General features: G+C 42.5%; 1 protein-coding gene across 1 annotated transcript in view; it reads left to right on the top strand.

The window, feature by feature from the left end:
* WWP2 (WW domain containing E3 ubiquitin protein ligase 2) overlaps window positions 1-14864 on the top strand; it is a 147544-nt gene that overhangs the window by 113808 nt on the left and 18872 nt on the right. The window contains exon 10 of the mRNA XM_081215321.1: window positions 12237-12411. Within this exon, the coding sequence (XP_081071447.1) occupies window positions 12237-12411 (175 nt within the window). The remainder of the gene's footprint in view (window positions 1-12236; window positions 12412-14864) is intronic.

Here is a 14864-nt window from a genome sequence, read left to right as displayed (position 1 = left end):
TTCAGCTCTCATTTCCTAGGACAGACTAGGAACATTTAGAGCATCTCTGGGGGAAAAACGAGCACAAGAAAGCCAAGATAGAGAGGGTGTTGATGCACTTCATAATGCCCTGTGTCCAACCAGCCCCTGGAGACAGTGTGCTTCTCGTTCAGCGGGCTTTGCGAGAACGCAGCTAAGTTCTCCAAAACCAGAGGGTGAATGAGGCTTCCAAGTGAGGGAAGACTGTCCAAGTTCAAGGAGAAGGGGTTTGGTTCCCTGTCTGCCAGGGACAGAAAGTTCTTTCCACATGTGTCTCCCAGTCCTGAGAGCTTTCGAAAGGGAATGCATTCTGCTCTCAGGAAAGAATCACCTTCCAGTAAAGCAGCCATGAAGGGCTCCTACATAGAACATGAACGCTGACTTCCCCCTCCGAAACTCGCGGAGGGAGAGGATGTCAGAGGTGGGCGTATCGGGAGAGCCCCTGTGCTCTGTTTTGTTCACCTGTCAGGCGTGTGCCGGGCAAATATCACCTCACTTTCCAGTCCTACAAGTTTCCACGGATGGGCTGCTTTTAGTTTCAGTTTTCCAGTAGAATGCTTGTGTTTTCCTTTTCTTCCTTACCGTTCTGGAAATCACACTCATAATCCGCCATCCTTCGTTCTCACTCTGTTTCTCCTTTAAGTCCAGGGAACTTACCAAAGATAAACATTGACTTCTTAGAAAAAAATTAAAACATTTTATTTTGGAAATTATAGAAATTTTCATATTGAACTTTTCAAATATGTGGGACAAAGAATGCCCACACACTCAACACCTAGCTTCAATAATTATCAACTCATGGCCACTCTTGTTTCATCTATACCAGCGGTTGGCAAACTGTGGGCCTGTGGACAAAATCCAGCCTGCTACCTGTTTTGTAAATAAAGTTTTATTGGAACACAGCCCCTCTCATTTGTTTACTTATTGTCCATGGCTGCTTTTGTGCTCATTGGCCGAGATACAGACTGTAAAGCCTGCAAAGACTGAAATATTTACTTTTCGGCCCTTGGTAGAAAACATTTGCCACCTCCTGCTGTGTAATCCTCACTCACCCCTCCCCGACCCCTGTTCTAGACTATTTTGAAGCAGATCCCAGAAATCATATCATTTTATCCAAATTTCAGTATATATTTCTAAAAAGTGTTCTCTTATTAAAAGTAAAACCACTATATTATTAACAGTATTTACCTACCACCATCAAACCCAGTGAGTAGTCAGATTTCTCCAGTTGTCTCACAAATTAATCATCAACTTTTAACAGGACACACTGCACACTTGTACTTTGTGAATTTATAGCATGTATATATTTTTTTGTCTGTCATTTTTGTTTTGAACTTTTGAATTTTATTTTATATATTTTTTATACAGCAGGTTCTTATTAGTTATCCATTTTATACATATTAGTGTATATATGTCAATCCCAATCTCCCAATTCATCACACCACCACCACCACCCACCCACCCCCGTCACTTTCCCCCTTTGGTGTCCATACGTTTGTTCTCTACATCTGTGTCTCTATTTCTGCCTTGCAAACCGGTTCATCTGTACCATTTTTCTAGGTTCCACATATATGCATTAATATGTGATATTTGTTTTTCTCTTTCTGACTTACTTCACTCTGTATGACAGTCTCTAGATTCGTCCACATCACTACAAATGACCCAATTTCATTCCTTTTTATGGCTGAGTAATATTCCATTGTATATATGTACCACATCTTCTTTATCCTTTCGTCTGTCGATGGGCATTTAGGTTGCTTCCGTGACCTGGCTATTGTAAATAGTGCTACAATGAACATTGGGGTGCATGTGTCTTTTTGAATTATGGTTTTCTCTGGGTATATGCCCAAGAGTGGGATTGCAGGCTCATATGATAATTCTATTTTTAGTTTTTTAAGGAACCCCCATACTGTTGTCCATAGTGGCTGTATCAATTTACATTCCCACCAACAGTGTAAGAGGGTTCCCTTTTCTCCACACCCTCTCCAGCATTTGTTGTTTGTAGATTTTCTGATGATGCCCATTCTAACTGGTGTGAGGTGATACCTCATTGTAGTTTTAATTTGCATTTCTCTAATGATTAGTGATGTTGAGCATCTTTTCCTGTGCTTATGGCCATCTGTATGTCTTCTTTGGAGAAATGTCTGTTTAGGTCTTCTCTGCATTTTTGGATTGGGTTGTTTGTTTTTTTAATATTGAGCTGCATGAGCTCTTTATATATTTTGGAGATTAATCCGTTGTCCGTTGATTCATTTGCAAATATTTTCTCCCATTCTGAGGGTTGTCTTTTCATCTTGTTTGTAGTTTCCTTTGCTTTGAAAAAGCTTTTAAGTTTCACTAGGTCCCATTTGTTAATTTTTAATTTTTATTTCCATTACTCTAAGAGGTGGATCAAAAAAGATCTTGCTGTGATTTATGTCAAAGGGTGTTTGTTCTTCCTATGTTTTCCTCTAAGAGTTTTATAGTGTCCGGTCTTACATTTAGGTCTCTAATCCATTTTGAGTTTATTTTTGTGTATGCTGTTAGGGAGTGTTCTAATTTCATTCTTTTACATGTAGCTGTCCAGTTTTCCCAGCACCACTTATTGAAGAGACTGTCTTTTCTCCATTATACATCCTTGCCTCCTTTGTCATAGATTAGTTGACCATAGGTGTGTGGGTTTATCTCTGGGTTTTCTGTCCTATTCCATTGATCTGTATTTCTGTTTTTGTGCCAGTACCGTATTGTCTTGATTACTGTAGCTTTGTAGTATAGTCTGAAGCCAGGGCATCTGCTTCCTCCAGCTCCGTTTTTTTCCCTCAAGACTGCTTTGGCAATTCGGGGTCTTTTGTGTCTCCATACAAATTTTAAGATTTTTTGTTCTAGTTCTGTAAAAATAGCCACTGGTAATTTGACAGGGATTGCACTGAATCTGTAGATTGCTTTGGGTAGTATAGTCATTTTCACAATATTGATTCTTCCAATCCAAATCCATCTGCAAACAGTGACAGTTTTACCTCTTCTTTTCCAATTTGTATTCCTTTTATTTCTTTTTCTTCTCTGATTGCCGTGGCTAAGACTTCCAAAACTATGTTGAATAATAGTGGCGAGAGTGGACATCCCTGTCTTGTTCCTGATCTTAGAGGAAATGCTTTCAGTTTTTCACCATTGGGAATGATGTTTGCTGTGGGTTTGTCGTATATGGCCTTTATTATGTTGAGGTAGTTTCCCTCTATGCCCATTTTCTACAGAGTTTTTATCATAAATCGGTGTTGAATTTTGTCGAAAGCTTTTTCTGCATCTATTGAGATGATCATGTGGTTTTTGTGCTACAATCTGTTAATATGGTGTATCACATTGATTGATTTGCGTATATTGAAGAATCCTTGCATCCGTGGGATAAATCCCACTTGATCATGGTGTATGATCCTTTTAATGTGCTATTGGATTCGGTTTGCTAGTATTTTGTTGAGGACTTTTATATCTATATTCATCAGTGATATTGGCCTGTAATTTTCTTTTTTTGTAATATCTTTGTCTGGTTTTGGTATCAGGGTGACGGTGGCCTCATAGAATGCGTTTGGGAGTGTTCCTCCCTCTGCAATTTTTTGGAAGAGTTTGAGAAGGATGAGTGTTAGCTCTTCTCTAAATGTTTGATAGAATTCGCCTGTGAAGCCATCTGGTCCTGGACTTCTGTTTGTTGGAAGATTTTTAATCACAGTTTCAATTTCATTACTTGTGATTGGTCTGTTCATATTTTCTATTTCTTCCTGGTTCAGTCTTGGAAGTTTATACTTTTCTAAGAATTTGTCCATTTCTCCAGGTTGTCCATTTTATTGGCATAGAATTGCATGTAGTAGTCTCTTAGGATGCTTTGTATTTCTGCAGTGTCCATTGTAACTTCTCCTTTTTCATTTCTAATTTTATTGATTTGAGTCCTCTCCCTCTTTTTCTTGATGAGTCTGGCTAAAGGTTTATCAATTTTGTTTATCTTCTCAAAGAACCAGCTTTTAGTTTTATTGATCTTTGCTATTGTTTTCTTTGTTTCTTTTTCACTTATTTCTGCTCTGATCTTTATGATTTCTTTCCTTCTACTAACTTTGGGTTTTGTTTGTTCTTCTTTCTCTAGTTCCTTTAGGTGTAAGGTTAGATTGTTTATTTGAGATTTTTCTTGTTTCTTGATGTAGGCTCGTACTGCTATAAACTTCCCTCTTAGAACTGCTTTTGCTGCATCCCATAGGTTTTGGATCGTCGTGTTTTTGTTGTAATTTGTCTCTAGGTATTTTTGATTTCCTCTTTCATTTCTTCAGTGATCTCTTGGTTATTTAGTAACATATTGTTTAGCCTCCATGTGTTTGTGTTTTTTACGTTGTTTTCCCTGTAATTGATTTCTAATCTCATAGTGAGCATTGTGGTCAGAAAAGATGGTTGATATGATTTCAATTTTCTTAAATTTACTGAGGCTTGATTTGTGACCCAAGATGTGATGTCTCCTGGAGAATGTTCTGTGTGCACTTGAGAAGGAAGTGTAATCTGCTGTTTTTGGATGGAATGTCCTATAAATATCAATTAAATCTGTCTAGTCTATTGGGTCATTTAAAGCTTGTGTTTCCTTATTAATTTTCTGTCTGGATGATCTGTCCATTGGTGTAAGTGAGGTGTTAAAGTCCCCCACTATTATTCTGTTACTGTTGATTTTCTCTTTTATAGCTGTTAGCAGTTCCCTTATGTATTGAGGTGCATATATATTTATAATTGTTGTGTTGGGTGCATATATATTTATAATTGCTATATCTTCTTCTTGGATTGATCCCTTGATCATTACGTAGTGTCCTTCCTTGTCTCTTGTAACATCCTTTATTTTAAAGACTATTTTATCTGATATGAGTATTGCTACTCCAGCTTTCTTTTGATTTCCATTTGCATGGAATATCTTTTTCCATCCCCTCACTTTCAGTCTGTATGTGTCCCTCGGTCTGAAGTGGGTCTCTTGTAGACAGCATATATATGGGTCTTGTATTTGTATCCATTCAGTGAGCCTGTGTCTTTTGTTTGGAGCATTTAATCCATTCATATTTAAGGTAATTATTGATATGTATGTTCCTATTACCATTTTCTTAACTGTTATGGGTTTTTGTTTTGTTTTTTTTTTTTGGCGGTATGCAGGCCTCTCACTGCTGTGGCCTCTCCCATTGTGGAGCACAGGCTCCGGACGTGCAGGCTTAGCGGCCATGGCTCATGGGCCCAGCCGCTCCGCGGCATGTGGGACTTCCCGGACCGGGGCACGAACCCGCGTCCCGTGCATCGGCAGGCGGACTCTCAACCACTGCGCCACCAGGGAAGCCCTATTGGTTTGTTTTTGTAGGTCCTGTTCTTCTCTGTGTTTCCCATTTAGAGAAGTTCCTTTAGCATTTGTTGTAGAGCTGGGTTGGTGATGCTGAATTCTCTTAGCTTTTGCTTGTCTGTAAAGCTTTTGATTTCTCTGTCGAATCTGAATGAGATCCTTACCGAGTAGAATAATCTTGGCTGCAGGTTCTTCCCTTTCATCACTTTAAATGTATCGTGCCACTTCCTTCTGGCTTGTAGAGTTTCTGTTGAGAAATCAGCTGTTAACCTTATGGGAGTTCCCTTTTATATTAGTTGTCGTTTTTCCCTTGTTGCTTTCAGTAATTTTTCTTTGTCTTTAATTTTTGTCAGTTTGATTACTGTGTGTCTTGGTGTGTTTCTCCTTAAGTTTATCCTGCCTGGGACTCTCTGCGCTTCCTAGACTTGGGTGGGTATTTCTTTTCCCGTGTTAGGGAAGTTTTCGACTATAATCTCTTCAAATATTTTCTCGGGTCCTTTCTCTCTCTCTTCTCCTTCTGGGACCCCTATAATGTGAATGTTGGTGTGTTTAATGTTGTCCCAGAGGTTATCTTAGGCTGTCTTCATTTCTTTTCATTCTTTTTTCTTTATTCTGTTCTGTGGCAGTGAATTCCACCATTCTGTCTTCCAGGTGACTTGTCTGCTCTTCTTCCTCAGTTATTCTGCTATTGATTCCTTCTAGTATAGTTTTCATTTCAGTTATTGTATTGTTCATCTCTGTTTGTTTGTTCTTTAATTCTTCTAGGTGTTTTTTCTTTAATTCTTCTAGGTCTTTGTTAAACATTTATTGCATCTTCTCGATTTTTGCCTCCATTCTTTTTCCAAGGTCCTGTGTCATCTTCACTATCATTATTCTGAATTCTTTTTCTGGAAGGTTGCCTATCTCCACTTCATTTAGTTGTTTTCCTGGGGTTTTATCTTTTTCCTTCATCTGGTATATAGTCCTCTGCCTTTTCATTTTGTCTCTATTTCTGTGAATGTGGTTTTCCTTCCACAGGCTGCGGAATTGTAGTTCTTCTTGCTTCTGCTGTCTGCCCTCTGGTGGATGAGGCTATCTAAGAGGCTTGTGAAGCTTCTTGATGGGAAGGACTGGTGGTGGGTAGAGCTGGGTGTTGCCCTGGTAGGCAGAGCTCAGTAAAACTTTAATCCGCTTGTCTGCTGTTGGGTGGGGCTGAGTTCCCTCCCTGTTGGTTGTTTGGCCTGAGGCAACCCAGCACTGGAGTCTACCGGCTCTTTGGTGGGGCTAATGGCAGACTCTGGGAGGGCTCACTCCAAGGAGTACTTCCCAGAACTTCCGCTGCCAGTGTCCCTGTCCCCACGGTGAGCCACAGCCATGCCCCGCCTCTGCAGGAGACCCTCCAACACCAGCAGGTAGGTCTGGTTCAGTCTCCTATGGGGTCACTGCTCCTTCCCCTGGGTCCCAGTGCGCACACTACTTTGTGTGTGCCCTCCAAAAGTGGAGTCTCTGTTTCCCCCAGTCCTGTCGAAGTCCTGCAGTCAAATCCTGGTAGCCTTCAAAGTCTGATTCTCTAGGAATTCCTCCTGTTGCCAGACTCCCATGTTGGGAAGCCTGACGTGGGGCTCAGAACCTTCACTCCAGTGGGTGGACTTCTGTGGTATAAGTGTTCTCCAGTTTGTGAGTCACCCACCCAGCAGTTATGGGACTTGATTTTATTATAATTGCGCCCCTCCTACTATCTCATTGTGGCTTCTCCTTTGTCTTTGGATGTGGGGTATGTTGTTTGGTGAGTTCCAGTGTCTTTCTGTCGATGATTGTTCAGCAGTTAGTTGTGATTCCAGTGCTCTTGCAAGAGGCAGTGAGCGCACGTCCTTCTGCTCCACCATCTTGAACCAATCTCCCTATGACACATATATTTTAAAATGGTGGTAACTCTGTAAGTGTGCTGGTTGCTTGCCTCTTAACCTCTCTGGTCTATAAGTTATTTAGACCTTGACCTGGTGAACATTTGAATGGAATCTAAATGAAGATCTTTAATGGTATCTTCTAAGAATGGCTGAGGATTTACTCTTCTTTAAGTATTGAGGTGGAATACTAGACCCAGCTTTCTTATTTTCAGGATAGTTTTAATGTTTTATTGTGAGATGGCTCAGCTCTGCACCCACTATAGCCTATGAGTTCTTCCTGAGTTTTAGACCCAGACCTTTAAGCCCCTGGCACTTAGTTCTGCTATGTAATAGGGAACCCAGAGAGAACAGAATGCTCAAGCTTTCATTGCTAATTAATGGGAGAAGTTCCGCCCTGAGGAAGTATTACCATGGTGAGAGCAACCTTGAAACTATAGATGGAGCCATTATATCAGCAGACCTAGACATCCGGGAGCGAGATTGAACCAAAGGATTCAGTTTATCATGGCCATCCCCTTCTGTCCCACCCATGGGACACTTGTATAAAGACCAGTCATTTTATCCAGGAGAAAAAAGTATTGGACCTGGAAGTTAAGGATGAATGCAGTAATTTGCTGTTTAGTCATTCTTAGGTGGTTCTCAAACTTGAGGTGAGCAGGGGGAGTGATCACATAGAGCATGGTATTGGGGAGGCCTCATAGGGGGCTTAGACTTGATCTTTAGGAAAGGCTGAGGGGTGGACTTCAGTGAGAAGAGGAAGGTGATCCAGTTTGGGAGAACAGTGTGAATGTAAAAGCTGTGTTTAGGGAATGATGCATGGAGCAGTTTTGCTGGAGCGGAGGGTTTGTGTGAAACAAAGATGCCCAAAGTGTGTACAGCAAGGCCCCTGGGTTTGGTGTAGATGCCCCCTGGAACCAAACAACATGAAAGGGCTGACCTGGCCTCCAACCACTGTTCTGTTTTTGTAGATTGTGATTCTGCGTAGGATTTTACCGGCAACCAAGGGTGTGATTATGCTGCTTAGAAGTTTGAAATTCACCAGTGCAGAGGACTTCTAGTTAAACATATGGATCGAACATGTGTTTATTTCCATTCCTTCCTGAAAACCCACTAAAATAGCAATAAAGGTTATAAAAAAGTATAATGATAAAGGAATGGAAGAGGAGAAAAAGCATATGGGAGATTGTAATCAGAGTTTAGTTGCTGATGGATAAATGGCAGAGTTGCAGAAGCTGAAACCCAAGCTTCCGGTGTGGGGTTTCCACCCGGAAGGCAGCCAATTTGCACCATGGAGCCCTGGAAAGCTTCAGTGATCAGAGACATATGGGGTGTGTGTGTGAATGTGTATGTGTATGTGTAATGAGACAAAAAACTTGGAAGTTTAAAATTTGTGCAAGGAGCAGCTATATTTCTAGGTTGTCAGCCATCCCTCCCAACCCTCTGCCATGTGTATGTGTGCACACACAGACATGCACACACACACATGTTCACATACACGCATGCGCAGCCACGTGAGTGCTGCTAGCGTAAGAAGTTCCTGGGAGAGTAGAACCAGTGTAGAGAACACAGCCATAGCCGAAGGCAGAGATGAACTCAGGAAAAAGGGATTAAGTGAGGATGCTACCTCCAGGGTAAAGACTGGAAGGTTTTTTTTTGCTGGGGAAAGTGACCAGTCTAAGGGAAGAAAACTATAGTTTGTGATATTTGGGGATCTTCTAATGAAACAGCTGAGTGAATCCAGAAATCAACTTTTAGACATTTTAACACTCAGGTGTGAGGGTTGAAATAAAGGCATCTTCGGACATGCAGTGTTTCAAAAAATTAACTTTGGTGCATCCTTTCTCAGAAACTCCTAGATGATTTCTTCTACCAGACAAGAGGAAACAGAGGAAGAAGTCCTGAGATGCAAGACACAGGGGACTCAGTTCAGGGGCCAAGAGGAGGGTGAGGGAAGATGACTCAGGGCAGGAATGTAGAGCAGGCAGGCCTGGAGGACAGCTGTCCATGCTGGACAAAGGGTGCCTGGAGAAATGAGGCCCAGAGTTAAGTGATCCTGGGAGGCCACCAGCCCTGTCAGAATCTGGGGGTGAATTTGTGATAGGTCCTTGAAAACCAAGCAGAATCAAACACGCAGTTCTTAACTCTAGAGAAAAAGAAAAAAAGGTGTACAAGTAAGCAAATGTATGTATAGTATTCTACAAAGTCATAATCCAGACTCTGAATATTGAGTTAATGATGGTTTTCTAAATTGGGAGGATGGGGGAGGAGAGAGCATTGTGTGTGTTGGGGGGTGGAATGCAAGAACTAAATCCTCAGCTTTGCTAGTGGAAAGTCCATAAGTCATATCTAATTTGGCAGAAATCAAGAAATTATGGAGTAAGCATTTATTTAGAAGTACGACTGTCAATAGAAGAAGCAGTCAAGGGCTGAAAGTAGTTGTTGCCTCTGGGGAGCAGAAATCATCAGTGGGGAGAAGGAGGGGAGGAGACACTGCTTTTCATTGAATCTCCTGTAGTACTGTTTGTGTTTCAAACCATAGATACATGATTCCTTTGCTAACAAATAAAAATAAATAAAAATCACTGGTTGGGAGAATTTATGAGAAAGGTGGGAAGGTTCCAGATTATTGTGAGCCTTGAATACTGATTCAAGGTTTTGACTCGAGCCTGACATAAGGAGTCAGACTGCTGGGGTTACCCTGATGGCAGTTTATTGGCTGGATTGGATAAGGAGATTAGTTCAGAGACAGTTGGACGTAGAAATGGAAAGTCAAGGGCAGGGAGACGAAATAAAAATCAGCCCTCGGGCTGAGTGGCTTAGTGACATCGAGTCAGGAATGATGGTGTTGTTTTATCCCTGGGAGGAGGACTGATGCAGGGAGGACGGGGAAAGGCTCAGGTTTGGGGCGAGAGGGATGACATTTAGTTGAATCCAAAGTGGCAGCAGGTCAGGACGGCAAGGCAGTCCAGCAAGCGGAATTCAGACACAGTCTGTGAACAGGGACTGGGAACTACTTGAGGAGAAGCCATTTTTAGGGAGGCTTTGAGTTTGAAAGAATTGTTGAAGAGGTGGCAACAAAAGTCAGCCAGGAGGCTAACCCTGAAAGCTGAGGAAAGTATCAGACCAAAGCACCATAGTCATGTGGATAAGATCAGAATTCAGAGATGATATTGACAGGGTAGTTAGGGAACAAAGACCCTCCAACACTTTGGAATCGTACAGTGTAATCCATTTTGGGTTCCTTTTGCATTGGGTTAACCCCGTTTTCTTCAGTGGTATCTCTCTCTTATTTTTTTAAAACTCCTTTTCTCCCCCTTCCCCTTTCAAATTTATAATGGAAAATTCAGGCATACAGCAAATTTGAGAGAATAGCAATGAATCCCTTGTAACCATTGCCTGGTTCTAACAGTTAATATATTTTGTTTTATCTGATCTTCCCACTTTTCAGAGGAGGGGACCAATGAATTGTAAAGCAAATCCCAGTCATCATATCCTTGGATCCATAAATACATCACATACACCTCTAACAGATGAGTGTTTTGTTTTAAACACAACCAAAATACCATTATCCCACCCAACACAATTAACAGTATTTCCTTACTTATGTCATACATAGTCTGTGTTGCGTTTTCCCCAATTGTCTTAAAAATGTTTTCACACTTGATTTGTTTGAATCAGATCCAAACTCAAGATCAACATATTGCTTTTGGCTGATCTCATAAGTCTCTCTTAATCTATAAGTTCCCCCACCCTTTCTTGTTTTTTTCTGGCTATTTATTTGTTGAAGATCCTGGGCATCTGTCTTGTAGAATTTCTCACATTCTGGATGTGGCTGATTGTGACCCCTGTGTTGTGTTACATGTTCCTTTATTCGTTATCTTTCCTGGTAAACTGGTTGTTAGATATGGAGGCTTAATTAGATTCAAATTCATTTTTGAAAATTGAAATATAATTTACACACAGTGAGATAAACAGATCTTAGTTATACAGTTCACTGAGCTTTGACAAATGCATACACTTATGTAACTCACACTCCATCAAAATGTACAATATTTCTATCACCCTGCGGAGTCCCCTTTCTTACTTTCTTTTGATCACTTCTTCCCTGTGTATGTGGAAATCAAGTTACACCTACCAAGCACAGCTGAGGATTTTTACTCTCTGTTCTAGCCCTGCCTTGCCCATGGATATTTTAGGGCCAACTCTGGAAAGATTGCTTCCTCAACAAAAGACAATGTGGAGAGTCCTGCTGTCATTTGCACCAACTCTTCTTCTCGTGGTCATGCAGCGTATTTTCACTGGCACCTTATATCAGGATAATTTCAGTTTCAAGGAACAAAAATTGGGATCCAAATTGGCTTGAATAATGAAGAGAATTCACTGCCTCATGTAACTAAAAATTCTAGATGTAGATCCTGGTTTCAAGTGAACCATGATCCATTGGCTCAACAGTATCCCCAAAAGACTGGCTTTTTTCCCATTTTTCTGCTCTGCCATCTACTGGGTCAACTTCATATTGTGTTTGGGTCCAAGATGGCAGCCAGTGCCAGGACTGCATACTTTCTCAGTCATATCCGGCAAAGAAGAGAGACTACATTCTTCCCACCATAACTAGCAAAAGCCATGAGATTCATCCTGACTGGCTCAGCATAGGTCACTTGCCCACTCCTGGTCCAGTCAACAGTTCAACTCCAGGGTTGGGAGTACAGTCAGGTGCCCCAGAACCACTTGGATCTCTGACATGGAAATCAGGAGCTGTTGGTAAAGAGGGGTTGGTTGCTGGTGGCGGGGGGCAACCACACATGTCTGCTAGAATCATCTAAGCCCTAGAAGCCTCCGTGACTGGAGCCCACCTGGCTGTGCCTTCCCGGAGCAGCCAGACTCCTGTGCCAGACCCCACACCAGACCCTTCCTCACCCTCCTTCTTGCCAGCCATCCTGCGATTTCTCTAGCATTTGAGCGGAGGGGTGAGGCGGTCACTATATTCATTCTGAGCTTGATGTTTGCAGCTGGGAGAAACGCACAGACCCCCGAGGCAGGTTCTACTACGTGGACCACAACACTCGGACCACCACCTGGCAGCGCCCCACGGCCGAGTACGTGCGGAATTATGAGCAGTGGCAGTCCCAGCGCAACCAGCTCCAGGGCGCCATGCAGCACTTCAGCCAAAGATTCCTCTACCAGGTGAGAGGCGGGGACCAGCCACGAGGGAGGGGAGCCTCCCAGCGGCCACGCACATTCTCCGTCCACCTGTTTGGTGAGCAGGGAAAATGGTGGCTAGAAATGTCAGTGCTCTGACACTGGAGATTTTACTCATCACAGTGAAATGCCTCAAACTCCAGTGTTTCTAACTTAGTGACTCAATGTCCACCTTCTGTGTTTATGGACTCAGTACATGTATCTGAAACTGAATTCCCCCATCTTTCTTCCAGCACTGGATTTCTCTTCTGGTGCCTCCATCCAAGTCCATTTACCCAGACTTGAGACCTGAAGATTGCTGTGACCTCTCCCATACCTTGCCTTTTCAAATCAAAGCAGTCACCCAAATCCTTCCCTTTCTATTGCTGCTACTGGTTTTCTTTAGATGTTTATCATCTGACAGGTTCTGAAGGATGGAGGGACCTTAAAGTTCATCTGGATTTGGGGTGGGCAAACTATGGCCTTTGGGCCAAACGGGCCCCCAGCTAGTTTTGTAAATAAAGTTTTATCGGAACACAAGCACACCCCATAGTGTGGATATTGACTGTGGCTGCTTTCATGCTACAATGGCAGAGTTGAGTAGCCACAACAAAGACCAGGTGGCCCATAAAGGCTAAAATATTTCTGTGGCCCTTTACAGAAAAAGTGTATTGACCACCGGTCTAGGTCAGCCTCCTTCTATCTGATTCCTGATTTTCCTCTGTCCCTCCCACCTGAATGATTAAGGCAGACTTGGAATTGTCTCTTTGCTGTCATTCTCTCTCCTCCAATGTGTACTGCCTGTTTCTAGCAGAGCAGTCTTCAAATATCTCTGTCATTTTGTCACTTTTTTTTTTCTTTTTAATTTTTTGGCCATGCCACGCAGCTGCGGGATCTTAGTCTCCGAACCAGGGATCGAACCTGGGCCCCCTGCAGTGGAAGCTCGGAGTCTAACCACTGGACCACCAGGGAATTCCCCATTTTGTCACTTTTTAAAAAGAATCACTGTGGAAGATTTAAGGAATGGGGCTTTGCTCTACATTATTAATCACTGGCTCGAAACCTTCTGTGGTCATTACCTACAGAATAACATTTAAACCTTCTAGTCCATAAGTCAGAGTGTTGTGGTCCCAAATTAACTGTCTAATGGTCTCCCATACTGGGTCCCTTTAGGAACCTTCCTTCCTGGGTCTCTGTCTCATTAGAGCCCCTACCAGCAGCCTGGTGCTTGGTGGGGAGCCCAGCCACACAGCTTCTTTGGCAGAGAGAAGTGGGATTCCCAAGTTGGAACTCTGATTACATTTTCTCAGAGCCCCTTGAACATGAAGCTTTGTTTCCCCTGCAGTGGAACCTGCACAGGGTGTGGTATATTGGAAGTTGGAAACTTTTTGAGCTGGTCTAGGACATCACCACATTTAACTCACATTGTTACTATTTGAAATGAACTTTAACCCTACAACCCATTTCTAAATGCTCAGAAAACCTGTAATTCCAGTTAATAACATTCATCATCAGCTTTGCCATCATTTCCAGCTCTTTCTCTGCTCACCCAAAGCAGGAGCTACCCCATCAACCAGAAGGCATGGTGACATTGGCCTTGGCTGGCTTGTTCCTTCTTCTGTCTGTGGGGGCTGATTGCTCATCATATAGTGTTTCCTTAGTATGGATGAGCAGAAAGTCTGGTGTTTGTCACATTGAGTTGCCTCCAAGGTCAGCTATGATGCCTGTCTACAATCCGTGCCCAGTGGTCTACCTGGTGCAGCACTTCTGGGCATCTGGCCTCCCACTCCACAGCCCCCTTCATACATGCCGGGCATCCAGTTCTGGCATGTCTCAAAATTGGATGGAATCTGGTCCTTCTCTTCATTTCAGAAATTATTCCTTTTGAGCTGGGCCCCAAAGACTTTCCCTACCATTTTCTTGGGTGGTCATGGCTGCAAAACTGGAAAGGTCTGGGAATCTTTGTCTTTTGACTTAGAGACAAGGACGCGTTTTAGGAGTCTCACATGGTTTTGTCTCCCTGTTTACCCGACTTCTTAAATTAAAAAAGAAAACTCCATTGAAGGACTCTTTTTTTTTTTCCTACCCTCCCATGCACTGTGTAGGTTCTGTCAGTTGACCCAGATGTTTGGTGTGTGAAAGGGAAGATTCTGGAGCTCACGTCTGCTCGGTCTTTTGGAGCCTTCATTCCTCTCTCCTGCCTCTCTCATTTTAGCAACATCATTCCAGGCCTGCAGAGGTAGAACTCTGACTTGGAGTGTCCCCTAAAAGTAAAAATTCAGCGCTTAAAAGAAAATGTTCTCTCTGAGTCCTCTAACATGGTTTTCTCAGCTTGGCTGGGGATCCAGGAGGGTTCTGGATGGAGGTGATGGTTCCCTTTTGTTCCTGAAACAAGACTCATATTGAAAAACGTGGTAGGAATCTTTTTTGAGTCAGCTTTCAATGTCTCTCTGTTGATT

Source organism: Mesoplodon bidens, assembly GCF_964165515.1.
Source record: "Mesoplodon bidens genome assembly, chromosome: 18".
NCBI classification, from domain to species: domain Eukaryota; kingdom Metazoa; phylum Chordata; class Mammalia; order Artiodactyla; family Ziphiidae; genus Mesoplodon; species Mesoplodon bidens.
This window is presented reverse-complemented; position numbering and strand designations above follow the sequence as displayed.